Raw genomic sequence first — 27,115 nt, 5'->3', positions numbered from 1 at the left:
CGCCCCCCTCGGCCCCCCAGCTCCCCACGCTGGCTCCTGCCCGCCCCCCAGCCCCGCCTCGGTCCGTCCCCTCAACCCGCCCTTCCCCGCCCCGCCCCGGCCAGCAGGGTGGAGCTCGGGCGCAGCCCGCGGGAACCCGGCGCACCTGCGCCCCCTGCTGCCTCACCTGTGGAGGGGGCGGGCCGGGCCGACGCCCCCTCTCAGGCTCCGCCCCGGGGTCTCCACCGTGCAGCGTCTCTACACTGAGGGAAGTCTCCAGGCTGGGCTTGTGTCGGGGCGGGGAGCGCCTGGCCTGCAGCAGCGGGAGGGAGAGGTGAGGGGTGGGGCTCGATACCCAGGGGCGGATTCGAGGGCAAATCCGGGAGTCTAGGAGAGAGAAGGCCGTGCTTGGCTTAGAGAAGGTGCTGGGCGCCTACTGGCAGGTTAAATATGGGGTTGCTTGAAGGAGGGCGTCAAGGTGAGGCCAGGTTTTTGTCCAGAACAGCTGGGCGAATGGGGTGGCATTTTTTTGATGGAGACAACCGGCCTAGATACAAGTTGTTTGGGGGGTGGGGAAGGGGAGAAATAGTGACCGGCAGAGTCAGAGGTGCCTGTTAGGCACCCAAGTGAACTGGCACTTCTAGGCATGAGTCTGCGGGAGACAGAGGACGAACGATTTGTCAGACCCTTGTTTGTAGATGGTAACTCTATTCAGGACACTGATGACATCAGGAGTGGGGGTGAAAGCCACAGAAAGCTAATCTAGCCCTCCAGCAAAAGGAGAGGGGCCTCACAGGCTGAGGGGTCCACTGGGCCAGGCTGAGGAAAGGCAGCAGCCAGGGAGACCCTGAGGGCCAGGGGTCTGCAGCAGGCGCCAGGTCCACCTGGTTTACCCGGGATTCTGATGCTTCAGGAGGGAGAGTCTGACTGGCCAGCTTGACACTCCTGTCAGGACTGTGCAAACTCCCTGAACAAGGAGTTTGGGGTGCCCATGGGATGGGGAGGATGGCGGGCAGCCCCAAAAAACAAGTGTCCATGGCAGAAATCAAAAAGGAAGTGTTTGAGGAGGCAGGGAGAGATGCTGTTTTGGCTGCTGCTGAGATGGAGGAGATGGGGGCAGAAAATGGGTGACCTTACCCCAGGTCATACCTGTTTCCCACAATCGCACCCTATAGGGCTCTGCATGTCCTTTCCTCTGACCCCCTCTCCCCTCTAGAAGCTCTGCTGGTGTGCCCTCATGTCCACCATCATCACCACCCTGACTTTACTTTTCTCTAAACATTCCTTTCCTCATGCTCTCATGGAGCCCGGGCTTCCCCTGGAGGCTCTAAAGTGTAAATGTTTATTTTCCTACAACCCCTGTACCTCTGGGCCTGCAGGTAGGGTGGATGCTCTCCTGACTCCTTATGACCACTTCCAGACCATTTTCCCCTTTGCCCTAACAGCTGCCAGCCTTAACTCTCATTTTCTCAGAAGAATAATTCATTCCCCCCTCCACTCTTGCTGTTACCTTCAAAGCCAAGGCCTGCCCCCCTTATTCTTTGGGGATTTCAGCTCCTGACTCACTCACTGTCATTCTCTCCAGTACCACTTGTGCAGGAATTCTGACTTCCGAATCCACATAGGTTTCCTTCCAACCTCAACCTCCTGGCCTCTGTCTTAACATGAACCCAGGATTTGTTTTAATCAGCTATGGTAAGGTGACAGACACAAAGCCAACTGCCTTGAAAGAAGAGTTTAGAACTTACAGGTCCCAAGTGGGGCACACCACACTGTGCAGGGCCACGTGGGGAAGCGCCAGTGCCATCAGGAACAGGAGGGAGAGGAGAGCTCGGCCAGAGCCTTTACCGTGTTTTCAGTGGGAAGGAGGCAGGGTACGCAAGTTTGAGCAAGTTTAGGATTGGATAGTTTGAATAATTTCAGCGGTCTCTAGTGGTCCAGTACCTGGCCCTGGGTGAGTTAGGCAGGGAAATACTGGCCTGGTGTACTGGTGACAGGAGGTGGTTGGGGTGTGGGCTCTGGATCGGTTGGTTTGCAAGTGAAAGGTGTGTTGGTGGGTGAGTTGTTTGCTGTCTCTAGGAATTAGCCAGCCTGGGAAGGGCGGTCTCTCCCCAGCCAGCAAGGCCCTCAAGATGTCAAAGCATCAAAAATCTAGAAAATAAAAAACATGATCAAGGCAGTGCTCATTCCCTTGACTCCTGTCCTCTGAGAACCTTCCCCAGCTGGCTTCAGCAGCCCCTCTTGTGGCTTTACGTTTGTCTGAACAACGTCACCCAACAGCTTCTCTCACCCCATTCCACTCACGCCATTACTCCCATCAGCAGGTGGGTTCCACCCCTCCCACTGAATGGGGCTGGCCCCTTGACTTGCTTGAACTGCCAGAGAGAGAGATGCCATGCCAGTTTCAGGCTCTATGAAGGGCTGGCAGCTTTTGTTCTCATTCCCTGACAGTCCTGAGCTGCCATGTGACAATATCTGGCTACTCCTCTGGAGAGATCACCTAGAGAGAAAGGGAAAGCCTGGACGTAAGAGTCTCAGACTTCTCGCCTCACACATCCTGACCGTGGCTCCGTGAGGGACACTGGCTGTTTCGGCTGTCTATTGTTGCACGACAAACCCCCCAAATGTATTACTTACTCTGAAAACTAGGTTGCATTCAGCTGGGAGGCTCTTCTACTCTGTGTGCTATCTGTCTGGGTTGGAATGGCCAAGATGTCTGGCACCTTGACTCGGGTGGCTGGGACAGCTGGGGGCTGCTCAAGTACCCCTTCCCTGAGGCCTCTCCACATGGTTTGCTTGGGGTTCTGCACAGCATGAGGGTCTCCAGGTAGTAAGACTGATTACCTGTGAGCAGGCCCCCAAGAGGCAGGAAGGTAAAGCTGCCAGTCCTCTGGCCTGGGCTTGGAAGTCCCAGAACTTTCTACCAGATTAAGTGCATCAAAACAGTCACAGGGGGCTTTCCTGGTGGCACAGTGGTTAAGAATTCGCCTGCCAATGTAGGGGACATGGGCTCGAGCCCTGGTCCGGGAAGATCCCACATGCCGCGGAGCAACTAAGCCCATGCGCCACAACTACTGAGCCTGCACTCTAGAGCCTGTGAGCTACAACTGTTGAGACTGCGTGCCACAACTACTGAAGCCCGCACGTCTAGAGCCCGTGCTCCACAACGAGAAGCCACTGCAATGAGAAGCCCGCGCACTGCAATGAAGAGTAGCCCCCACTCGCCGCAAGTAGAGAAAGCCTGCGCACAGCAACGAAGACCCAACGCAGCCAAAAATAAATTAAATAAATAAAATTTAAAAAAAAAAACAGTCACAGGAGGGAGATTCCTGGCAGTCCAGTGGTTAGGACTCAGTGCTTTCACTGCTGTGGGCCAGGTTCAACCACTGGTCAGGGAATAAATCCCACAAGCTGCGAAGTGTGGCCAAAACCCCCCCCCCAAAACAGTCACAGGACCAGTGAGGACGGAGCATCACACCTGACAGGGAGGGAAGGAATTGATGGTGAGAATTTGAGACAAATTACCCACCAGCCAATAGCAGAAAAGTCAACCAGCTGAGCCCAATCTCATCACGGAATAATTAGAAAATCAACAGCTGTTTTAAGCAATTATTATGCAGCCGCACATACCTGGAACAGACACTGACACTTAAAAGTGAGATGCTGCCTCAGAAAATCTACAAACAACAAATGCTGGAGAGGGTGTGGAGAAAAGGGAACCCTCTTGCACTGTTGGTGGGAATGTAAATTGATACAGCCACTATGGGGAACTGTATGGAAGTTCCTTTAAAAACTAAAAATAGAATTACCATATGACCCAGCAATCCCACTACTGGGCATATACCCAGCGAAAACCATAATTCAAAACGACACATGCACCCCAGTGTTCATTGCAGCACTATTTACAATAGCCAGGGCATGGAAGCAACCTAAATGTCCGACGACAGACGAATGGATAAAGAAGATGTGGTACATATATATGATGGAATATTACCTCAGCCATAAAAAGGAACGAAATTGGGTCATTTGTAGAGGCGTGGATGGATCTAGAGACTGTCATACAGAGTGAAGTAAGTTAGAAAGAGAAAAACAAATATCGTATATTAACGCATAGATGTGGAACCTAGAAAAATGGTACAGATGAACTGGTTTGCAGGGCAGAAATAGAGACACAGATGTAGAGAACAAACGTATGGACACCAAGGGGGCAAAGTGGCGGGGGGGGGGGGGGGGGGTGATGGGATGAATTGGGAGATTGGAATTGACATATATACGCTAATATGTATAAAATAGATAACTAATAAGAACTTGCTGTATAAAAAATAAAATTCAAAAACAAAAAAAAAGTGAGACGCTGCCATCACAGAATTCTGAAATGTGGCCCTGACTTTGGAACCAGGCAGCAGGAGGACCTGGCAGGCAGTAAGGACATTGCTGGTGGAGGCCCGAGAAGGGCGGAGCCCAGTCAGGTATTGGCGGAAAAGTGGGACACCATTGCCTGTGGTAACGGGGAAGGCAGAAAATATAGCTAAGGATCTGATTTTCCTGGCAGAAAGCTTAAAGGGCCAACTGGCTTCTTTCAGTCATTTATGCTAAAGTGAAATAAAGAAAAGAGAAATGAACTAAAGAAGTAATGTTCCATGTTCCAACAGAAGTTGGAGGAAGTATTTCAAGCCAGGTCCTGCAGCTGGAAAAGAAAAACTATTTCTCAGCCTCAGCCTTTCCAGGCAGCAAAGGTTCTCAAGGTAAGAAATGGCATCGTGGGGAAGATCAAATCCAGGACACTGCAGCAAAACACGACCTCAGGGTTAAGAGAAATCCAAGGGCATGGCATATGACCCCTTGTTAAGACCTCTGAAGATTCCCAGGGGACGGGACCCTCATAGGTGCTGTCAGCCATACAGAAGCGCCTCCAGGCGTCTTGAGGTCTTTGTGCCACAGCACATCGCTCGATGTCCACAGCAGAAAGGAGCCGCTCAAAGATATTTGCAGTGTAGCTTCTGTCTAATAAAATGTGTTATAATTTGATACCTAGAAAATCCACAAAGTTTTTTTTAGGGGTTGTATTTGCTTGAACTACAATGGACAAAGTTCAAAATAAAAGAGGCCTCTGGGCTCTCAACTGTCTCCAGGCAAGAAGCAGGCTGAGGAAGCTACTCAGCAGCAAACAGGGCCCATTTCCCATGGAAAAGGGAGGGTGACCGAGCACGCAGGGCCACGGGGCAGAGGGAGAAGCCACTGGGAGCCATAAAAAAGGGTGGGTGCATCAGGGAAGCACTTGCCGGGAGCAGACAAGCCCTTAAAGGAACACTGTGACAGCTGTCTGCTGGATTTCAACATTGCTGTGCATCCGTGGCTGCAGGGGGCACACCCCCTTTTCCTTTCTGAACCGGGTGTCTATTCACTTATCCTGTGCGTCCCCTTGGAACGTTGGGTCTTGGGGGGCAGACAACTTGCCTCTGGCCTTGTTGCACATCATAAGCCAAGAGCCACGGTGAGGTGGTGGTTCTAGGGTCTTCACGTGGGAGGAGCATGAATCATTAGGGGTCAGAGGGTGGACGGGTGGGGGGCAGCCTGTTCCACTGGTAGCCCCCACAATGCGCCACACTTTCAGGACTCATGCTCTTGTGCACACCCCTCCCACACGGACTCCAAGCTCGCCTGCGTGACTTGCTTTGGCCAGCGGGATACTAGCAGGTGTGATTCAAGCAGAGGCCCACTGGGACCTATCACTTAGAGCAGAGCCTCCACATGGTAAGCAGTCCAGCTCTCCTGCATGGATAGGGTCACATGGAAGAAAATGAGGTGCTCTGGGCAAATTCCCAGCTGAGTCCAACCGAAGAAGGTATCCGGCTGACACAGTGTGGAACAGAAGATGCCCAGTCAGTCACAGAATTGTGCAAAATAATAAGTTGATGTGGTTTTAAGCCATGAAGTTTGGGGGGGTGAGGTCGTCACAGATCAGCAGGTAACAGAGACACCATCACCCCTAGCACCTGCAGCCCCTTGCAAAAGTCTCTGGAGCACTTCCCGGCCTCGCTCACTTCCTCTATCAGCGATCCTCTGAACCCACTGGGACCTCCGACCCTCGGATCTGCCCCCTCCGGTGTCCTCTCTTCTTTACTTGCTGAGCTCAGATCCCCCGGGGAAGCATCCCTCTTAGACAGCTCGCTGTCTCCCCCTCACCTCACTGCACTCGCCCAGCATAACCGCAGTCTTGGCTGAATCCAGCTCTCCTTTCTCCTCGCCTTCTCGGGGGCAGCCTAAATAGGCTGGAGGAAAACACACAGTCACGCGGACGGGTCCCCTTGACACTGCCGGGCCACCCTACTGTCTTTTCCTAGTTCCCTCCTGGTCCTCTCTCCTTGGACCACACTCCCTTCTCACCTTCAACTGATGGCCTCGTTCTCATCAGAAGAGAACCCCCCAGATTCCTACCCCCACATCCACTCACCTCTCAGACTCCTCTTCAAGCTGTGGCTGAGCTGAACCACCCAGGCTCCTGTCAGAGGCCAGCCCCCGCCCTCCCCTCTCAGGCGATTGCCTCACCTCTTTCTCCTCCATGGGATCATTCCTGCTGGTGGACAACATGCTGCTTCCTTTCCCACTATAAAACCAACACTCTCTCTGGACTTGCCTTTTCTTTCTCGCTTTGGCCGCTTCTCTGCTCCTTTTCAGCCAGAACACCCCAGAAGAGTTGTCAGTCTCAAGGTTTCCAAGCCTCTCCTTCCACTCCCCCTTAGCCCGTTCAGTTGGGCTTATTCCTCCATCACTTACTTGTCAAGGTGACCAGTGCCCTCGTGCTGCATGCTCTATTGACTAATTCCCAGTGCCCACTGACCAGGACCTCTCAGCAGCATCAGAGAAGGCTGATCCCTCCCGCTCACCCTAGCACTGTCTTCACTTGGCTCCTGGCCCACTGCCCTCTCCTGGTTTCCCTCATACCTGACATCCTCATGCTCTTTACCAGCTCCTTCTCTTCTCAAATACTCTCTTAGTATGAGAGTACCCAGGGCTCAATCTTCTCCCTCTCTTTTTCTCTATTTGCATTTCCTCCCATGGTGAGCTCATCCAGCTGTATGGCTTTAAATACGACAAGTATGCTAATGAATGCCAAATCTGTACCCCAGGCTGGACACCTCCGTGAACGCCATATTCACATATTCAACTGCCTTATAACCTTAACGTGCAGCCTGAGGGAGAAATACATTTTTATTTTGCTAAGCTTCTGAGAATTGAGGAATGTTTGTTACTGCAGCATAACCAGGGCTATCCTGACTGCTACAGAACACTGCCACCACAGGTGTCCCAACATCATCGTTTCTTGGGTGGGTGCTTGCATTAGCTTCCTAAACAGACTGCCTGCTTCCACTCTTTCTGGCACTGTCTCCATCAGACAGTGTGATGCACTGAATAGCTATTCCTCTGTTCCAATCCTCCAGGGGCTCACTTTTCTGAGTGTGAAAGTCAAAGTCCTCACGAGAGCCTACATGACCTCCTTCCCGTCCTCCACCTCTCTGGCCTTGTCCCCTGTTGCTCTCATGCACTCCTTTGCTCACGGTGGCCACCTCCACTTTTCAGACACACCGAATGTGTTCCCAATTTATGGCCTTGGCACTGGCTCTTCTCTCTGCTGGAGATGCTCTTCCCCTAGAGCCCACATGGCTCACTCCTCCTCCTCCTCAAAGTTTGTTCAAATTACTTGGCAATGAGGCCTACCCCGCCCACCACCTTTCCTGGATCCCCAACTCCCTAATGCTGATCTACTTGTTTCCCCACAGCACTGATCACTTTTTAACATGGCATATAACTCACACGTCACGGGCCTTTTCTGCCTCCCTCGCTAGAACAGGGGTTTTCAATTTGTTGGGTGCACCGGTGTAGAGTGGTTTCATCGGGCGCTGGGGCTGAGAGCCCGCTGGAGTGGTTGTCAGGAGACAGGTAAAGCCCCGCCAAAGTCCTCAGCCCTTGGAGCTCCTGTTCAGGAAGGACCTGGCCCAGGCTGTTCAGCGCCCCGGCTCGAAGCCCAGGGAAGGCTGGTGTAGCCCGAGGATAGGCTAGAGCGGCGGTCTCCAACCTTTTTGGCACCAGGGACCAGTTTCGTGGAAGACAGTTTTTCCACAGACCGAGAGCGGGGGCGGGGGCGGATGAGGGGGGGGGCGTGTTCAGGCGATAATGCGAGCGACAGGGAGCGGCAGATGAAGCTTCGCTCTCTCGCCCACTGCTCACCTCCTGCTGTGCACCCAGGCCGCGGACTGGTACCGGTCCACAGACTGGGGTTTGGGGACCCCTGGGCTACAGGGTCCTGATCCGGGCCCCTCTGTGGAGGCGGCCAGGGAGGAGGAGGGCGGGCCTGTCGGCACTGGACCCAGCCCCTACGCCACGGTGGCCCCTGGGCTCCGGGTCCCTGTCCCCACTCCGGCCTCCTGCCCGCTGTCCGAGGACGGGGGACGGTTTACCGGCAGCCGCAGCCAGTCCCGCAGGGACCCCGACCTGCAGAGCCCGGAAGGCCCGGGGCGCGGAGCCAGGCCGCCCTCCTCGAGGGGCGGGAGCCGGGTCGGGGTCGCGGGGGCGAGGGCGGAGGCCGGGTCGGTGTCGGGGTAGAGGGTCGGGGCTGGGAGCCTGTAGGTTGGCCTCCCGCACAAAGCTTCCCGCGAAACTGACGTCGCGCCGGGCGGCCGCGCAGGCACCGCCCCCGACCGCGCCCCTCCCCCGCGCTGGCCCAGCTCCTCAGCGCGCCGGCGCACTCGCCCTCCTACCATTGGCTGCGTCGTGGCGGCGCGCGCCGGCCGGCGCACTGCGCGCCCCACCATTGGCCGGGCGGCGGCGCGCGGGGGTGTGTCCGCGTCGAACTCCGCCCCTGGCCCCGCTCGCTGAGGAGCGCGCGGCGGCGGCGGCGGCGGCGGCGCGTGGCAGGTCCGGCGGGCGCCAGGAGGCGGCGGCCCGACCCCGGCCCAGCCTCGTCCCGCCCGCCCGCCCGCCCGGCCCCGATCCTGACCCCGACTCATCCGACTGGCCCGCCCGGCTCGCCGTGGCCCCGCCCCGGCCCCGGCACCTCCTGAGGGAGAGGCGCCGCCGGCCGAGCGCAGGCCCGGCCATGACCGACTTCAAATTGGGCATCGTGCGGCTCGGCCGGGTGGCCGGGAAGGTGAGCGACGCGGGGCTGGGGCTAAGGTCGGGCCGGGGGACTGGGGCGCTGGGCCGGGGGCCGGGCCGGTTCTGGGAGTAGGGGGCCGGGGTGCGAGGCAGGGGGCCGGACCGGAGCTGGGGGTGGCGGGCGGGGTCTGGGAGTTGGAGTTGGGGGTGCGAGGCTGGGGGACGGGGGCTGGATCGGGAGCCCGACCCGGGCCGGGGCACGGGCAAGGGCCGGGCGGTTTGCGGGCGGCGGGCCGACGGCCTGGCTCCCGGGGCAGCCCTCCTCCGGTTGCGGCCCGGGGCTCCGGCCGTGCGCCGTGGCCGGGGGAGCAGGGGGCTGTGGCTGCGCCTGCGGCCGCGGGGAGCGCAGGCCCTTCCGAGGCGGCGCGCTCGCTCCTCGCCGAGACCTGCGTGTGCGCGCCGCCTGTGCCTGCCGGTCCGTAGTGTGCTTCGGGCAGGGTTCGTGCTGCCAGCGGCGGCCCCGTCTGGCTGAGCCTCAGTGGGCCTCGCCAGAGCAGGGCCTCCCTCTGCTTCTCTCCCTTACCTGGCCCCGCCCTCCGCGTGTTCGAGGCTGGGGCTTCCTGGCACCTGTGGGCATTGAGGCTTGGCTGTTTCCAGGAGCCGGCCGGCCGTGCAGCTGCACCAGCCACGGACCTTACCCTGGATGGGAACCCTGTTCCCATCACCAGCGGCGGAAGCTTCTGGTGGGAGAGAGGAGCAGAGGCAGTCAGATGAAGGTAAAACCGATTCAGATGCTAGAAAAAAGCTTTCCAAGCGAGAATGACACTGGTCCGTTTTGGGGACCGTTTCCTGCCCTTCCTGCAAGGGGACGTGACTTTCTAACTAGGGAAGGGTGGACTCCCCATCAGCTCTGAGGTCCCTTCTAACTCAGTGACTGATTGCACTAATGTCATCCCTTAAAACTTTTATTTGGAACATTTTAGACAGACAAAGAGGTAGGAAGGACGATTCAGTGAGCACCTGTGTGAGGACCGCCTGGCTTAATAAATAAAATAAATGTTAACTGAAACCTTCTGCATATTCTGCCTCAATCCCGGCCCCCTCCCTCTACTCCAGTGGCGTCATACTCTTGGACTAGGTTTATCAGCACGTTAAAATGCACAGCTTAGTACTTGTCCAGTCCTGTGGCACTTCTTTTGGTTCTTCGCGAGCAGATGGGAAGTGAAGCCTGATGCCGCGACTCTGCGCAGTCAGGAGTGGGGAAGGACCAAGCTTTGGCACCTCTACCTGCTTTCAGAGTAGACGGCCCCTCGCCTGCTGAGCTCGCTTAGTCTCAAGGGGCGGCTCCTGCTCATTGTCGGTACCTCGTACTGATTCCAAATGTAACGTCTTGAAACGTTAATTTCCAGACCAAGTACACACTGATAGATGAGCAGGACATCCCGCTGGTGGAGGGCTACTCCTTCGAGGTAAGGACGCCGTTCCTTTGCCAGCATGCCCTTAGTCATGCCCAGGAGGGTCACAAGGGGTGGGTTTTCTTCCCTGTGATGTGAGGGCAAGACCTGGTACGCGAGCATCTCAAGCTGTCTGTCTGTCACTGCCCCGTGGAGCCCCCTACCGCCTCTGCGATGCTGGTCTTCCCCCACTTCCGCCTGGTTGCAAGCTCTTCCTGAAAAGGAGACAAATTGTGTCATGTTTGTGATTGAGTTCAGTTGGACAAGCTTCTGTGCCCTGGGAGACTCTCCAGGGCTGCCCCCCCTTCTCTCGCCCTCTGCTGTTCCTACCTGATGAAGCTGTTTGGCCTCTAGTCCTCACCCGCGCACTCCTCCTTCCACGAGTCTGTGGACCCACTCTTACCTCAGATGTCACCCTTTTACACTTACTTGGTCTAGGGCTTATCTTTTTTTTTACTGGGTGGGGGCTTTTTTTTTTTTTTAAGGGTAGGAAGATTTATTTCTCTGTGTCCACAATGTTTTGCAAACAGTGGTTAGTGACTGTGTCTTGCCTCCACTAGAGGAGAGTGCTTCTTGGTGCCACGTGTCTGGGAGACTCCGGAGACCCCCAGGGTCCCAGGAATAGGCCTGGGATTGTCCCTCTGGCTTGTTTTTTAATTTGGAATGTTGTTGATAATCAGAGGCTTTTTAACAGAGCTTTTTCTTGTTTTCTCTCAGGCCCGGATGGAAGTAGACGCAGATGGAAATGGTGCTAAGATATTTGCATACGCCTTTGACAAGAACAGAGGAAGGGCGTCGGGAAGGCTCCTTCATGAGCTTCTGTGGTGGGTGTTCCAAGCTGCTTGTTTGCCCTGTCGGGTTTGCGCAAGCCCTGAGGTGCACGGGGCTCGTGGAGCCAGCAGACCCCTTGTTGACACATGGTGCCTTCCCCAGGTCTCCCAGTTAATTCTGTGTCATTGTCACTATCCCGGAGGGGTGGCTGCTTTGCGACCTGTGGCACTGGCAGGGCAGCCAGAGAGTCTGCAGGCTGAGCGCCCTTTCTGCTCGGTGTGTTTGGGACACAGCCTCCTCTGGGGGTTGGTGGGGTCTGGCCCCTCCTCCGGGTTGGGGAAGGGCCTTCCTCTCTTCTGTGTGAACAGCGAGGTTCCGAAGTGCTTGGGACCATGCAAGTGGGGTGTCCTCCAGGCTGTGTGTGAGATGGTTTCGGGTTCCCTCCTTGGCTCCCTGCAGCCTAGCTCTTAAATCCAGGGGCTGGGCTGTCCACGTGGCCTGTCCTGTTTGGGCCACAGACTGACATACTTGGGTTCCTCTCTGCAGCCTTGCTCCTGATGGGTCCCGTCGGTGTGACGAGGGACCAGTTCAGGGCACACGGCTGAGGCGTTCAGGAGGGTTGGGAGCCCATCTGGAGCATTGTCTGTTTCCTAGGGAGCGGCACAGGGGGGGCATCGCCCCTGGGTTTCAGGTGGTGCATCTCAACGCTGTCACTGTGGACAATCGCCTGGACAACCTGCAGCTAGTGCCATGGGGCTGGCGGCCCAGAGCCGAGGAGACCTCCAGCAAGCAGAGGTGGGTCTTCTTGGGGCCTGGTGATGTGGCCGAGATGCCCCTGAGGGCGGCCCCTCCAAGCTCACTGCCAAGAGGGGCCCGCGTCTACTCTGTGCTCTGAGGCTTCTGTGGGTTTGGTGACCTTGGCCGTTTTCTCTCGGGGTGCGGGGGTCCCCTTTTTCTTCACGGGGGGAGGAGACCATTTGGAGGCTTATCTTTCTGAATTGGCTCTTGCGGGGAGAGGGGTTGTGTGGGCCGGTCCCCTGTAGGCGGGCAGGACGCCCTTGAGATGTAGGAGCCGTCTCCATCTCAGGGATACCCCTGTGCACACAGATGGGTCTTGCTGTCATGCTCTTTTGTAAGCAGTTTGTCTGGTCAGTGGTTTAAAGGAAGCAGGACAGTGTGGCTCGGGGGTTGGCGACTCGGCCTCCACCTTTCCTTGGTCCTGAGGACTTGGGCGGAGGGGATGCTCCGAGGGCAGTTCCCGTGGCCCCAGGAACAAGCCCCTCTGTGACTTCATGGAGCCCTTAGGAAGAGCTGGGGGACCAGCAGGATGGGAGCCAAAATGAGCCAGGGTGTCCCTGGCCACCGGTGCATCATTTAGGGGCTCCCTAGGGCTTCTGTGTGTCTCCTCGGGCCCCTGGGCAGCTTTTCCTGACTTTGGCGGTGCTGGTACTGACTTCCCCTACAGGCAGAAGTCGGTGAGGTTGGTGCGGGGGTGTCAGTGTTTCTTAGGATGGAGACTGGGTGGCATCTTTGCAGTGGTCACCACTGGGGTCTTGGTAGAGCCCCATGCACTGGAGGTAGGAAATGGCGGGATTGCCCGGCCAGCTGGGCTTGCTGGTGGGGGATGGTCCCCAGGTGTAAGAAGGCCACATCCAATCTGATGCTGCTATAGCTCTGGAGGGGTATCCATAACTCTGTACGAGGGGAGGGGGTGGGTCTCCAGGCGTTGGGGGTCTCTGCTCTGTTGTTAGAGGCTGATCCTAAGACCCCCTCCTGAGGGAGGCTGATCCTCTTGTGGTAGCTGGGTTAGGATTTTCATCTTCCTGGAGGTTACATGAGTCTAGACTTCTGGTTGCAAATGACAGAAACTAAGCCCAATTTCGCTGAAGCAAAGATAGGACCCTTAATGGCTCCCCTGCTGAGATGTGGAAAGCCACAAAGCAACCTCCAGGTCTCAGGAGCGGCTGCCAGGGCTGCACACCCGCTTTCCTCAGCAGTGTCTGGTGGCGTGGGGAAGTCAGCTTGTTTTGAGTCACTTCTGTCTCCGTGCTGGGGGCAGGAGGGTTCTTTCATCAACAGAAGGAAGCTTGTGTCATCAGGACAAGTGTAAGGGCGGCTGATCGGAACACCAGCCTCTGTGGATTTCCCCCAAGTTGTCCAGCACTCACATGGGTTCAGGGCAGGCCTGGGGCTCACCCTCCCTGGCTCCATGCAGGTCTGCTGCTGCCCATTGCAGACACTGGAGGGACACTGCCCACCGTGTCACCCAGCAATGGGTCTGTCTTTCTGGGATCTCAGCATTTGTCCATCTGAGCACCACGTATTGTTGTGAGATGAGGTGACCACGGTTAAGAAGACCTGTTTGGAAAAGGGTCTGTTACACCCAGGGCTGCCCCACCGGTGGTCTCCCCCAGGCCATGGCCCAGCTGCCCCATTCTCCTTCAGACCACTCCCAGGAGGCCCAGGACCACCCCAGGGGCCTCTCCCTGCTGGTCGGCCCAGAGGCAGAGGGGTTGGGGTTGGCCTTAGTTTGCCGGCCTGGGGTCGGCCCGTCAGCAGTCCTCCACCTGTCGGGGCAGAGCCAGCCCAAGGGTGGCCTGAACTCCCCGCTGGCCCGGCGTCACGTATCCTTCCATCTCACTCAGTGGCCTCCGCGTGGCGGCTCTTTGTAGGAATCACCCCATATGTGAGGCGGGCGGTTTGGCAGCACAGCTCCTGCCAGGCACCTACTTTCTGCTCTGCTTTCCTGGCGTCACTTCAGTGGGGCCACGAGGGCGGCCCAGCCAGGTGGAAGGTGCTCTTTGCAAAGGTGCATTTTCCTCCCTTTCTGCCCTCAAAAGCCGGCTGGGACTGAAACTCACCTCTGTCTTCCAGGACTTCATTGAAGGGCTCAGAAAGTAGCCAGTTTTCTCCCACATCCTGACTTTCACCCTTTTCTTCTTTAAAAAAATCTTTTTATTGTGGCAAAATACAGATAACATTTACTGTCTTAACCACTTTTAAGTGCATGGTTCCGTAGCATTAAGCAAATTCAAAATTGTCGTGTGTCATCACTACCATTGTCTCCAGAACTGTCTCATCTTCCCAAACTGAAGCTGTGTCCCCATTAAACACTAATTCCCCACCCATCTCCTCTGCCAGCCCCTGGTGCCTACTGTTCTGTGAATTGACAAGTCCTTGGACCTTATCTGAGTGGATTAATATGGCATTTGTCTTTTTGTGTCTGCCTTATTTCACTTCGCCTCATTTATGTCTTTGAGGCTCATCCATGTCATAGCATGTGTCAGAATTTCCTTCGTTTTTAAGGTTCAGTAATACTCCATTGAGTGTGTGTGTGTGTGTGTGTGTGTGTGTGTGTGGCACATTTGGTTTATCCATCATCCATCAGTGGGCACTTGGGTTGCCTCCACCCCTTGTCTGTCGTGAACGATGCTGCTGTGAACACAGTTGTACAAAGAGCTCTTCGAGTCCCTGCTTTTGATTCTTCAGAGTGTGCACCCAGAAGTGGAATTGCAGGATCATAGGATAATTCCATCCACTTCTTGAGGAAGCCCCACGCTGTTGTCCACAGCACCTGTGCCATTTTACCTTCCCCCCAGCAGCGCACCGAGGCCCCGGTGTCTCCGCACCTTCACCAACACTTGTTTTCTGTTTGTTTGATAGTAGCCATCCCAGGAGTGGTCTCATTGCGGTTTTGAGTTGCATTTTCCTGATGATCAGTGATGTTAAATTAAGCATCTTTTCATGTGCTTTTTGGCCATTTGTATGTCTTCTTTGGAGAAATATCTATTCAGATGCTTTACCCTTTTTTAAATTGGGTCATTTGTTTTTTTGGTTGACTTGTAGAGTTCTTTATATATTCTGGGTACAAATCCCTTATCAGATATATGGTTTGCAAATATTTTCTCCCATTCTATAGGTTGCGTTTTCATTCTATTGATTGTCTATTGATTGTCTCTTTTAAGTTTTTATTTATTTATTTAGGCTGCATTGGGTCTTCATTGCTGTGCGCAGGCTTTCTCTAGTTGCGGCGAGCAGGGGCTACTCTTTATTGCTGTGTGCGGGCTTCTCACTGGGGTGGCTTCTCTTGTTGCAGAGCACGGGCTCTAGGTGTGTGAGCTTCAGTAGTTGCAGCATGTGGGCTCTGTAGTTGTGGCTCTCGGGCTCTAGAGCGCAGGCTCAGTAGTTGTGGTGCACAGGCTTAGTTGCTCCGCGGCACGTGGGATCTTCCCGGACCAGGACTCGAACCTGTGTCCCCTGCGCTGGCAGGCAGATTCCTAACCACTGCACCATCAGGAAAGTCCCTGATTGTCTCTTTTGATGCACAAAATAATTGACTTTTCATGGAGTCCAATTTGCCTATTTTTTCTCTCGTCACTGTGCCTTTGGTGTCATATCCAGGATTATTGCCAAATCCGATGTTGTGAAGCTTTTGTCCTGTTTTCTCTGAGAGTTTTATTGTTTGGGGTCTTACATTTAGGTCCTTGATCCATTTTGAATTAATTTTTGTCTGTCACATTAGAAGAGGGTGACCCTTCCTTTTTTCTTTTTTTTTTGGAAGTATAGTTGATTTACAGTGCTGTGCCAGACCCTTCCCTTTTTTATCCAAGTCCCTCCTGGCCCGGTCTCCAGAGAGGGTGGGTGGGTTGAAGGGGATGGTCCACCCATCCGTTTGCTCTCGAAGTGCGGGAGGTGCCTCCTTTGGAGGCCAGCCCCAGGGCAGGCCGCTCATTGCCTTGTGCTCACCCCACCGCCCGTGCCTCTTGTGGGGCAGTTGCGGGCACTTACAAGCTTCTGGCCCTGTCCAGCAAGAGAAGTGTTCGGGGGGTGTAGAGCAGCTCACAGCAATCGGGCAGGCAGGCCAACCAGAGGCAGATGTGGGCGCCCCCGGGGCCGCGAGCACGTGATCTCCGTGCCTGTCTTGTGTGCAGCCGTCCCAGGCGTTGGGGAGATTGACGAGCAAGGCAGACAAAGCCCTGCCCTGTGCCTTTTAGTGGGAAGATGAAACAGGCTACATACTGGATGTTCCAGAGAGGTGAGCCCAGGCAGTGGGGTGGGCCAAAGGAGAGTCAAGCTGCAAAGCTGGGGGCGGGGCAGCCTGAGAAGAGGAAGCAGCTGCTCCACCCTGGGGTCACTCATTGTCACCTCCATACCTTGACCCTTCCTGGCCAAGGCATCCTGAAGCGCCTGCTCTCTCTTTAAGGGAGCAAAGCTTATACTGGCTGGCGATTCAGCAGCTGCCCACGGACCCCATAGAGGAGCAGTTCCCCGTCCTGAACGTGACCCGGTACTACAACGCCAATGGGGACGTGGTGGAGGAGGAGGAGACGTCCTGCACCTACTACGAGTGCCATTACCCGCCCTGCACCATGATGGAGAAGCAGGTGCGCGGTGGGGGAGCCGGGCCTCCACTAGGACTGCCCTCTCGCGGCTTCTCCCCTGCGGTGGCCGTTCCTTTGTCACTGCCTGACCGGGGCCCAGACCCTTCGGCCTCGGCGCACGGGCGGCCAGGTCCTCGCAGGTCTGCCGTGTGACCGGAGCGCTGCTCTTCTGTGTCCTTTCAGCTCCGGGAGTTCAACATCTGCGGGCGCTGCCAGGTGGCGCGCTACTGCGGCTCCCAGTGCCAGCAGAAGGACTGGCCGGCCCACAAGAAGCACTGTCGGGAGAAGAGGCGCCCCTTCCAGCACGAGCTTGAGCCGGAGCGATGACCGGGCGGTCAAGTGGCTTCTGATCTCCCCGGGCTGCGGGCTCTGCGGGCAGCTGGACCGGGGCCACCAGAGGGGCTGTTCCTGCACCGGCTCCGCCACCGGAGGCCCCCCCCCCCCGCACCCCGCGGAGCAGAGACAGCTGGGAGGCCCCCCGGGACGCTTCTCATTATTTATATGTTAATATGTTTGTAAACTCATGTACAGTTTTTTTGGGGGGGAGGCAGCGGGAGGGTTAGAAAGTACAAATAGGGTCATTTGCTGTAACACTCACTTTCCGGGCGGCTGAGCCGAGGAGGGCGGCCCGCCCGGTTTGGGGCAAAGTAAAGGGTGGGACCGCCCGGAGTCCTGGCTGCTGTCTGCTCTCCGCCTCGGCCGGCATCCGTGGTGTGGGTGCGGGTGCGAGGGCTGCCGTCCCCACCCCCAGGCTGCGTGGGAGCGTGAGGGAGACCCAGACGTGTCCCTGTCCTGCGGCAGGAGCTGCTGAGGGTGGTTAGTTGCTTGGCCCCTGTTCTCAGCCCCTTTGAACTCATACAGTGGGCGCCTGGGAGCTCGGGGCGGGGCGGGGGGGTGGGGCTTCTCCCGCAGGACTGCTGAGGTCCGCCTGCGACTTGGAGCAGCCTGAGGGGTGAGAACTGCTTTCCTGTGCTCCTTCTGGGAGCCGCAGATCTCAGGGCTGGGCAGCGTCTGGTACACCTGGCCAAGCCGCCTGGGGGCCATAAGCTGGGTGGTGTGGCTGGGAACTTGCTGGTCTCCAGGGAGAGTGAAGGCTGACACCCGTCTTGGGTCATCCCTGGCCCCACGTTGGTCCTGCAGGCTCCTGCCACGCCCTCCTTTCTGCAGCGTTTCTGCAATCTCCCAGGACGCCCTGTGTGTGCTCTGCTTCCCTGGCTGGGGCTAGCCCCTTTGTGGCCTTTGGTCTGTGAGCTGAGCTGAGCTTAAAAGTAGCTTCTTTTGCAGAACTTGGAGGCCTCCTGGGCAGTGCGTCCTGGAGAACAGGACTGGGGAAATGGGTGATAGCAATATGCAGGGAGCATGAGGGAAGACTCAGTTCCAACCCCGAGGGAGGGGTTTTCTGCAGGTGAAGGGACTCCACGTGCCCACACGGGTTTTTGCTGAGAAGACCTTGCTACCGTGCAGGTCAGCTGTGGTGCCTCTTCCAGGTTGGGGTTTTTTGTTCTGGGTTCCCCCAGACCCCAGGTTGACCACCAGTGGGGGCTCAGAAAGCTGTCAGAGAAGAGGCTATGTGATCCTGAGAGACTGTCCTACCGACCACAGCTGGCCCGAGCCCTCGGGACGTTCCTAGGGCCAGGATAACTCCCAATTCAGAGGCCAGCTCTGGCCAGGCCCATGGGGGTGGGGAATCCGGTGTAGACCAGTGTGTTGAGGTTTGGGTAGTCTTCCAGGCATGGGGCCCTGAGTGTGCTCAGTCTGCTTTTAAAAACAGGCTCCTGGGATGAGGAGGCCCTGGGCTACAGGCTGTGTGTCTTGCCTGTGTCCTTTGGGGAGTGGCCAGGTCGGCCCTCCAGGCTTTTTACGTTTCCTGACCAGGACTGTCTTGTGATCAGCTATTCCTTGGAAAATTACATTGAAAGGGAAGTGCCAGAGTGTCGGCCGACCCATAGGATGCCACGCTGGGTCCTGATCCCGGGTGCTTGCCGCCGTGGCTCATGGCTCATCTGGAATAGCCTTGACCTGGGGATCGCTGTCCAACGTGGCTGCAGGAGCTGGTGCTGTAGTTGGTGGCTGTCCCCTCCTGATGGTGCTGTGTCTTGTGCTACTTGTTAGGACTCTTTGGGCTGGAGCTAAGAGGGTGGTGGCCATGGGGGCCTAGGGTTTGCTCATATCAAGTCTCCTGGAGCGGATGCCCTCGTGAAGCTGCCCCAGGGTCCACACAGTGTTTTTATTCCCCTTTGCTTCCCTTGTTCTTTATTTGATACCCAGCCCCTGGTTTCTTTTCTCTTCTAAAGGCCCCGAACCTCTTAATTTTTGTAGCCACACATCTGAGAGCGTCTGAAAGTTCAGCATTCATTCATGGTTAAAACGTGGGCCATGTTTCTTACCTGTTTGGAGCGAGGTGTAGGGGGCTGCTTGGCCTGACTGCCTTTTGTACCAGATCAAATCAGGATGTGTGGCTCAGCCATTTCAGGCTGTCCTGTGGCTTCCTGACCAACCTTTTCTGCTTCTCTGCTTCAGCTGCCATCTGAGCTGCTGACTGGTATCTGTATTTCTAGCGATAGAAACCACTTTAAAAACCACAGGCTAACTACCCAGGTAGCCATGTGGATTTGTCTTGTCCCATTTCCTGGAGCTGCCATAACAAATTATCTCAAGCTGGTGGCTGAAAACAATGTATGGTCTAGGTCCTAGAAGCCAGAATTCTCAAATCAAGGTGTGGGCAGGGCCATGCTCCCTCTGAAGGCTCTAGGGAAGGTTTGTTCCAGGCTCTCCCAGCTTCCGGCAGCCTCAGGCAGTCCTTGCCTCATAGAGACCTACCAGTCTTTACGTTGTCTTGTCTTCCGTTGGTGTTTAACAGACCACACCTCCCCTTCCTAAGGATGCCAGTCATATTGGATTAGGGCCATCCTAATGACCTCATTTTAACTGGATTACTTCTGTTACTAAAGACCCTGTTTCCAAAGGTCACATTCTGTGGTACTAGAGATAAGACTTCAACATACCTTTTTTGCGGACACAATTCAATCCATAACAATATCAGACACTTGCCTTCCCCAAACCTGTTCTGTAGAGTTCACTGACTTTATTGAATGCTGTCGGCACATACCTGGTTTACCAAATCAGATCGTGGCTGTGCTGGGTGTCCTCCCCTTCATCCTAAATCTAACTGGCGCACGGACCCCTGCCGCTGGGGCTTAGACGCTGGCTCTTCTCCATGCCTTCTGTCCACCTTCCCGTCCACCACCCGTGCTCGGGGCCCTGTGGCCGACCCTGTCTCCTTTCTCTGCTGTCCAGTCAGGCACATGTGCGCCCACCGGTGCGCCGCGCTTACTGCCCTATGGGCAGCTCCTTGGGGGTGGACATGACCAGGGAGAGGGAGGGCAGCCCAGGCCCAGCCCTTTGGGGTCAGACCCTGGACTCTGCTCCCTGGACGCCCAGGCCCCTTGCACACCCCACCTCCATGCCGCGCTCTCCTCTGCTCCCCCTTTAGAGCCCAGCTCGCCCGTGACTCTGTGCTGGACGCTCGGCTGTCCCCTCCCAGGCCCGCGTCTCGCCGCCACGACAGGGGGCGCGCCGTGGCACGTGGGGCCAGTCGAGGCTCGCCGGCCGGCAGGGGGCGTGAGATCTCTGCCTCACGCTGGCGTCCACGGGGGCCGGAAGTCCCTCCCCGGAAGGAGTCATGGGGACGACGGCGGAAGTGGGAGAAGTACCGCCCCTTGGGCTGTGCACTTTCTTGTCGCCGCGGGCTCGGGGACCCTACTGTCAGCCTGGCTTCCTCACTTCTCCGCCGCCCGCTGTCCGCCACCCCGGTCGCCGCCGCGTCCTTATCCGAATGTTGGGCGGCCGGCAGTCGCGTCCGGCTGTTGCAGGCGGTGGACACGGAGCACACCGTGGACTCGGTGGAGTGGTGCCCGCTGGAGGGCTGCAGGCACTTGCTGGCGTGCGGCACCTACCAGCTGCGGAAGCCGGAGGACCAGCCCGCCGACCCGGAGAGCAAGGTGCGCGGGGCCATCGTGGCCTAGGGAGGTCTTCACCGTGGGTTTGCAGGTCTGCGATCTCAGGTGGCATTTCCCGAGCACCTAAAGCCCCAGCCTCGAACTCCTCTCTCAAGAAGGGCGAGAAAAGGCTCTTGAGAGGCAGAGCCGACCACAGGCTTTGAGATCTCTGTGATCTGCTGCGGGGGAGGCTGAAAGGGAAAAGTCTTGTGTGGAGTCGTTCAGGAGGTGTGGATGCGACCTTGGCCTTGTGGCCAGAATGTAGGTTAGAGACAGGGCATCCTGAAAGCGGGATGTCGTCTCTCTGCAGGCGTCGTCAAGGTTATGGATGAAGTCTAGAGCAAAGAGAAAATGGGATTTCATAGGAGCTGTACGTAATCTGTTGAAGGCATCTAGCTATGCAGATCCAAACCAATATACTTTTAAGAGTGAACAGTGGCACCGGAGCAACAGGCCTAAGCCAGGACTCTCCCAGGCAAACTGTGTCCTGTGGGGACCCTAACTGTAGCTCCTGCCTATTGGCCCATTTAGAAGGAGCATCCCATCCTGGGTCTAGCAGGGTTTATCCACCTACTCACTAGTCATGTACAAGAGAAGAGACGTTTCTCCAGCTCAGAAAATCATCGGTGCTGCTTCCAGGCAGAGGTCCGGAGTCTTGGCAAACCTCTTCTTTCCCTCAGTCCCTTTTCCCATCCCTTGGATTCCTCAGTATTTATTAAGGTAATCAGAGAACACATTTGCATTTTTTGTAGAGTGGACTGGATGTTGATGCGCCTCAAATTCGTTTGGGTCGTCTCTACCTGTATAGTTTCAATGAGGACAACTCTCCTTGCCCCCTGGTTGAGGTCCAAAGAAGAGATACTTCGGCGATCCTGGACATGAAATGGTACAACTTTGATAACCGTTCCCCTTGTTTGGAATTTGTCATGAGTACCTAATTGTTTGGTCAGAGGAGCCTGATGCCTGACAGCATTCAACAGGACGGGGAAGTGTCTGAAGTTTGGGTTCATTTCTTTACTGCGCTGTCCTGCCTGCCTGTTGGCACTTGGAGGATGCTATAGACTTGGGGCTCGTTTCCTTTTTCAGTTTCCAAGCCCTACAGGTACTGTCAGTCTGGGAAGTGAGGCTAGTTTTCTGCTTCCTAAGCTGAGTGATCTTGTTGGAACAGAACTGTAGGCTCCAACCTGGTTTTGGAGCTGAAATAAATACACTTATTTATTTATGGCCGTGCTGCGCAGCTTCTGGGATCTTAGTTCCCCGAACAGGGATCGAACCTGGGCCCTCGGCAGTGAAAGCGCAGAGTTCTAACCACTGGACCGCCAGGGAATTCCCTGTAGCTGCAATGTAAACAATGAGTTACTGGGGCACATAGTGTTCCCCTGTACTCCGGCACATCCTGTGCTGTGACCGGCACGTGCGTTATCTCCTCAGGTGCCACATCGCGGTGGCCGGCCATGCGCTCTTGGGAGTGGCAGATGCTTCTGGGTCCATAGAGCTACTCCGCCTGGTGCGATCCGAGGTCAGTGACTGGGGCCAGGCTTAGTGGAGGGTGGAAGGAACCTGGATGGAGGGGGTTTGGGAGGGAGGCTGTGCTGATACAAACATTTTTCTAGGATAGTTTCTGTTCAACGGTGAACTTTACCATAAAACATTCCAAGGTAGCACACGGTCTATTTTGAGTTATTGGGTTCTGTATCTAACTCCAAGGGGAGGACACCTTGTGTGTCATCAGCGGGGCTGTCAGTGGACCTGAAAGTCCTGTAAGGAAAGCCTGGGCCAGCATCCTGGGTTGATGGTGTTGGGGCTAAGAAGAGCAGCGCATTTACTGGGTAAAAGTGGTGTTTCTCATTGATAATCAGGGGAGCACGTGGTTCCTACATGTATTTTCCCAAGCATCTGACAGTGATCCTGTACCGTGCATTTGTAAAATGACCACGTGTTGGGGGAGGGAGGGGACAGGGAAGGCATATAGTGGGTTGAAGGAAACAGCCCACAAGACCGTGCCCTGTGTGTGGGGGGGACCCACTCTAATGTAGGTGCTGCAAGTGGGACTGGAGCAGAGGTCCAGCTGGCCTTGCATTCACAGCACCTGAGGGCTTGTATAGCAAGGTCCTTGCTTCAGGCCAGCTGAGAGCAGCAGCCCTGTCTTAGGAAAGAGAGAAGAAATATCTGAGGAGGATATCTAGAACCAGAGCTGGAGGCAAGAACAGGTAAACCCAAGAGAGGATACAGCTGCTGGAACCCTGTTGATGGAGTTGAGCGCTGTCTAGGTTGCTTAGATAGTAAAACTTAGACCTCAGAAAAGAGAAACAGCATTTTAATGGCAAGCTGTGGCTTCTGAAAGAGAATCAGAGGAAAGTTCTCCTTATCTCTGTCCCTGGAGGCCTGGGCAGTGGGGAACCCGCACCAGCAGTGCTCCCTGGAGCCTGCAGTAGCTCCAGGAGGGCTTGGACAGCGACGGGTCTGAGAAGCAGAGACCTGCTTCCCCTGGGGTCACATGTGTGGGAAAGTCCTCCTTCAGGTGTGAGTGCTTCTGGAGGGCCTGGGCCGTCTGCAGTGTCCTCAGGTTCTTTTTTTTTTTTTTTTTTAATTTATTTTTTGGCTGCGTTGGGTCTTCGTTGCTGCGAGCGCGCTTCTCGTTGTGGTGGCTTGTCTTTATTGCAGAGCGAGGGCTTTAGGTGCGCAGGCTCAGTAGTTGTGGCGCACGGGCTTAGTTGCTCCACGGCATGTGGGATCTTCCCGGACCAGGGCTCGAACCTGTGTCCCTTGCATTGGCAGGTGGATTCTTAACCACTCTGCCACCAGGGAAGCCCCTGTCCTCAGGTTCTGCTGTGAGTGAGTGACTGACACACTTTGTTCACCGAGTAGATGAGGGAAGCATGGCATACCCAAGCCAGGAGAATAGTCTCCTCAGGGTTCCGGGGCTGTTCCTCTCTGATGGCGTTCTTTTCTCTCCAGCAGAACTCTCACACACTACAGCCGTTCTCCCACTTTGCCCTGGAAAAGCAGTGTCTGGCCTTGTCCTTGGACTGGTCCACTGGGAAAGCCGGAAGGTGAGGGCCGGGGTGACGGGCCTGAGTCTTTCCTCTGAGGGTCCCTTCGTATTTTCATGCAAGAGAGAAGGAAAGCCCCTTGTGCTAGCCTTGATTGTGGCTCCCCAAGCCTGGGAGAATCACTGCCAGTCCTCACCTAAAAAGAGTGTTTTCATCAGGGGAAGCTGACCCTGGTGTATTTTGACAAGCTACTGGCAGCTTCGGTCTCTGCCCAGGCAAGCCTCTTAAGAAGCGTATCCCCGTACCAGGTCCTGGAGAGCCTCTCTGTGACAGGTCTTGGGGCCATAAAGCGTCACTGGTTGGGAGCCAGAAGAGGTGATGAGTTTGGGTCAGTGGATGTATTTCAGCCAGATTTCCCCACTGCTTCCCTGTGTCCAGGGCCAGTGACCAGCCCTTGAAGATCATTGGCAGCGACTCCAGCGGGCAGCTCCATCTCCTGCAGGCGCACCAGGCAGGGCCAGGAATGCAGGCTGTGGGCACGTGGCAGGCCCATCACTTGGAGGCCTGGGTTGCTGCTTTCGATTACTGGCAGACGGAAGTCGTGTATTCAGGTCGGTACTCCTCCGCTGGGCGCCCCTCTCTGGAGATTTGCTGAGGAGGCACGGGCCAAGGGTGTGATTCTGGCCACGTTGGGATCTCAAAGACTGTTTTGGAGAGTCTGTTTTCTGGGGCAAAAGCTGTAGTTGGTGCTCACTTAGCTGCTCCTCGGAGAGTGAAGTGCAGTTTGCTGCAGGCACTGCAGGGTCTTGGGTGGCAGTGCCCCCGTGTTGGAGCCGCCCCCGGAAGCCGCCGCCCCCGCCCTCACTCTGAGTGTTGGATGCTTCTTCTCACACTCGGAAATCCAGTCGGAACTCCTTGCTCTCCACCTGGTACTTTGGGTCCAGTAGTGACTTGTCATGCATTTCAGGCTTGTCTGTTCCCTTTTGGAGTAGTTGATCTTCCTAGGGAAAGGGAAGCGTGAGAGAGAGAGGGTTGACTTCCTGGTACTGAGAGCGGTGTGTATGCAGCGGGATGCTGACGTGGGAACGAGGTCGTTCAGGTCAGCTCCTTTCACGCTCACGGCAGGGGAGGGCATGGGTCTCTGAGAGAAGACAGAAGAGGAGCTGCTGAATTTGCAGAGGCAAGAAACCATCTGCACCCGTATCCCTTTCTGCGTCCAGTTGCTTGGTACTGTTCTGAGATCCAGGGCGAGACGGGGAGGCCAGGGCTGCAGGGCTGTGCTGCTGGCCTGTCAGGATGCTGGGCCCCCAGAAGCTCCTGCTGAGGCCCTGAGGGACAGCTGTGGTGCCCAGTCCAGGGAGCACATCAGCCTCGTCTTGGCCTCTCAGCGGTGTTCACATGCCCGACCCCTCGCTCCCCGCACATTCTTTTCCCTGGGTCATCAACACCATGCCATCTGGACTCTCCCCTTCTTTCTCTGGCTTCTCTTCCTTCTGCTTTGTGGGCTCCTTTCCCTCCGCACCAAAGGGTTCACCGTCCTCTGACCTCTGTGTGGATCTTCCTCTCGCTCCGCATTGCTGCTCTCCTGACTTCAGTTACTGTGTCTCTTCCACAAACACTGTGTTTAACCAGACCTTGTTTCTTGAGCTTTTCTGCATTGTCTTGCCAGCACTGCAGCGCTCATCACTCCACGGGTCTCCAGCTGAGCCCCATACTCCCTGTGTTGCCCTGTCACATACCTGCGCCTGCCTGATGTCCCGGCCCCAGGACAAGGTCTGCTCACCCAAATCACACATCTGTGTCCGCTCACTGCTCCTCTGAGTCTGTGTCTTGTTGGTTTTCTCTTCTTCTTTTCAAAAATTAATCAATCAATTGATTAATTTTTTAGGCCACGCTGTGCAGCCTACGGGATCTTAATTCCCTGACCAGGGATCGAACCTGAGCCCGCTGCATTGGAAGCGTAGATTCTTAACCACTGGGCTGCCAGAGAAGTCCCGCTCATCCTGATTATGATTTTGTGTTTAATGCTTCTTTTCCCCTGAGAGAGGATCCTTTCTGGAGTTTTTGCTGTCACACCCTTGAACAGACTCAGGGAGAACGATAAAGATTTAATTTTTTGAGCTCTCATTTGTAGATTAGTTCTTCTATCTTGAGGCTTAGCTAATTCACAGCAAGGGTGTAGTAGGACAGTGATTTAATAATTCAACACCAATTCATTCATCCAACAAGTATCTACTGAGCACCTACTACGTGCCAAGCACTGTCCTAGGGGTTCAGGAGGCATCCGTGAGCAAGAGACAACAGTCCCTGCTTTCATCGCACTTCCGTCGCTTGTGGGGAGATGGACAGTGAACGCTAGGCATACTATGTGCTGCAGGTGGCACGGGCTTTGGGAAGAAGAAAGCTAGGACCGGCTGAGGGCATCAGGTGCTGCAAGCAGGTGCAGGTTGTCGCACTATAGAGACTGGTGCGTTCAGAGTAGCGAGTGGCCAGTACGGCCAGAATGACATGAGTGAGCAGTAGGATAGAGAAGGCAAGGTCAGGAGTCACAGAGACAGGGCACAGGGCCTTGCAGGCCGCAGGGGGGCCTTGGGCTTTTGCTCGGAGTAGAATGAAGCCATTGTAGGATATTGAACAGAGGAATGACATTTTCCGACTTACATTTTAAAATTTAAGAGGATCTGGGACTTCCCTGGTTAAGAACCTGCCTGCCGATGCAGGGGACACGGGTTCGAGCCCTGGTCCGGGAAGATCCCACATGCCGCAGAACAACTAAGCCCGTGTGGCATAACTACTGAGCCCGTGCACCTAGAGCCCCTGCTCCGCAACAAGAGAGGCCACCACAATGAGAAGCCTGCGCACCGCAATGAAGAGTAGCCCCCGCTCGCCGCAACTAGAGAAAGCCTGCACACAGCAATGAAGACCCAACGCAGCCAAAAAAATAATAATAATAATAAATAAATTTTTAAAATAAATTAAAAAAAAATTTAAGAGGATCCCTTCAGCTAATATGTTGAGTATAGATTGCAAGGGGGTGAGGGTATAGGCTGGAGACCTGCCATGCAGGTGAGGTATGAGTGACTCAGGCTAAGGTGGGAGCAGTGGAGAGGAGGAGAAGTGGGAAGACTGCTTGGTGTGAAGGTCGATCAATAGGATTTCCTGGTGGAGCAAATGTGGAGTGTGAGAGAAAGAGGAGAGACCGCTGTGTAAAGAAGCCACACCGGTTCTCTTCACAGGTTTGCCACAGAATGGCAGCTTGTATTTGAGACTCACACACAGGCTCAGTGCCTGGATGGACTGACTCTGCTGACCCACCTTGTCATAGATCATGTTCATCCCACATCCGTTTTGTCTGATATAGGGATTTGTAGTGTGCTCAGTAAGTACCTGTGGGTGGGTGGATGGATGGTGGATGGATGGTGGATGGATGGTGGATGGATGGT

General features: G+C 55.7%; 2 protein-coding genes across 11 annotated transcripts in view; both read left to right on the top strand.

Annotated features, from left to right (window-relative positions):
- Nucleotides 1-8,971: 8,971 nt before the first annotated feature.
- ZMYND19 (zinc finger MYND-type containing 19) lies at nucleotides 8,972-17,514 on the top strand. 2 transcript variants are annotated; one of them, XM_029203243.1, is made up of 6 exons: nucleotides 8,972-9,127; nucleotides 10,485-10,544; nucleotides 11,247-11,353; nucleotides 11,955-12,095; nucleotides 16,504-16,684; nucleotides 16,865-17,514. In XM_029203243.1, exons 1-6 carry the CDS (start codon nucleotides 9,077-9,079, stop codon nucleotides 17,006-17,008), a joined length of 684 nt encoding a protein of 227 aa, XP_029059076.1. In that variant the 5' UTR covers nucleotides 8,972-9,076; the 3' UTR covers nucleotides 17,009-17,514. The 2 variants fall into 2 exon arrangements, with proteins under 2 accessions (XP_029059076.1, XP_029059077.1); XM_029203244.1 differs by lacking the exon at nucleotides 8,972-9,127 and adding an exon at nucleotides 9,807-9,851.
- A 2,573-nt stretch (nucleotides 17,515-20,087) lies between these two features.
- The window catches only part of DPH7 (diphthamide biosynthesis 7), a 35,248-nt gene continuing 28,220 nt past the window's right edge, over nucleotides 20,088-27,115 (top strand). For 5 of the 9 annotated variants that reach the window (XR_003790749.1, XR_003790750.1, XR_003790748.1 and 2 more), the window contains exons 1-5: nucleotides 20,088-20,682; nucleotides 21,432-21,565; nucleotides 22,111-22,198; nucleotides 23,638-23,732; nucleotides 24,111-24,283. Coding sequence is in view for 5 of the 9 variants with exons in the window: in XM_029202370.1 (XP_029058203.1) it covers nucleotides 21,558-21,565; nucleotides 22,111-22,198; nucleotides 23,638-23,732; nucleotides 24,111-24,283 (364 nt within the window). In the remaining 4 variants the exon portion in view is untranslated. The remainder of the gene's footprint in view (nucleotides 20,683-21,431; nucleotides 21,566-22,110; nucleotides 22,199-23,637; nucleotides 23,733-24,110; nucleotides 24,284-27,115) is intronic. The other 4 variants (XM_029202367.1, XM_029202366.1, XM_029202368.1 and 1 more) reach the window with 4 other exon arrangements.

The sequence above is a fragment of the Monodon monoceros genome, unplaced genomic scaffold, assembly GCF_005190385.1.
Source record: "Monodon monoceros isolate NGI ecotype Baffin Bay Population unplaced genomic scaffold, NGI_Narwhal_1 Super_Scaffold_5, whole genome shotgun sequence".
In the NCBI taxonomy this organism is placed as follows: Eukaryota; Metazoa; Chordata; class Mammalia; order Artiodactyla; family Monodontidae; genus Monodon; species Monodon monoceros.
Note: the sequence above shows the minus strand (reverse complement) of the source record. Positions and strands in the feature narration are given on the sequence as shown.

Excerpts from the sequence above, each read along its gene's own strand:
- ZMYND19 (XM_029203243.1), top strand. The coding sequence starts at position 9,077 with ATGACCGACTTCAAATTGGGCATCGTGCGGCTCGGCCGGGTGGCCGGG. Across the intron at positions 11,354-11,954 it reads CTCCTTCATGAGCTTCTGTG|GGAGCGGCACAGGGGGGGCA; the intron begins GTGGGTGTTCCA and ends TCTGTTTCCTAG. Across the intron at positions 12,096-16,503 it reads GAGACCTCCAGCAAGCAGAG|GGAGCAAAGCTTATACTGGC; the intron begins GTGGGTCTTCTT and ends TCTCTCTTTAAG.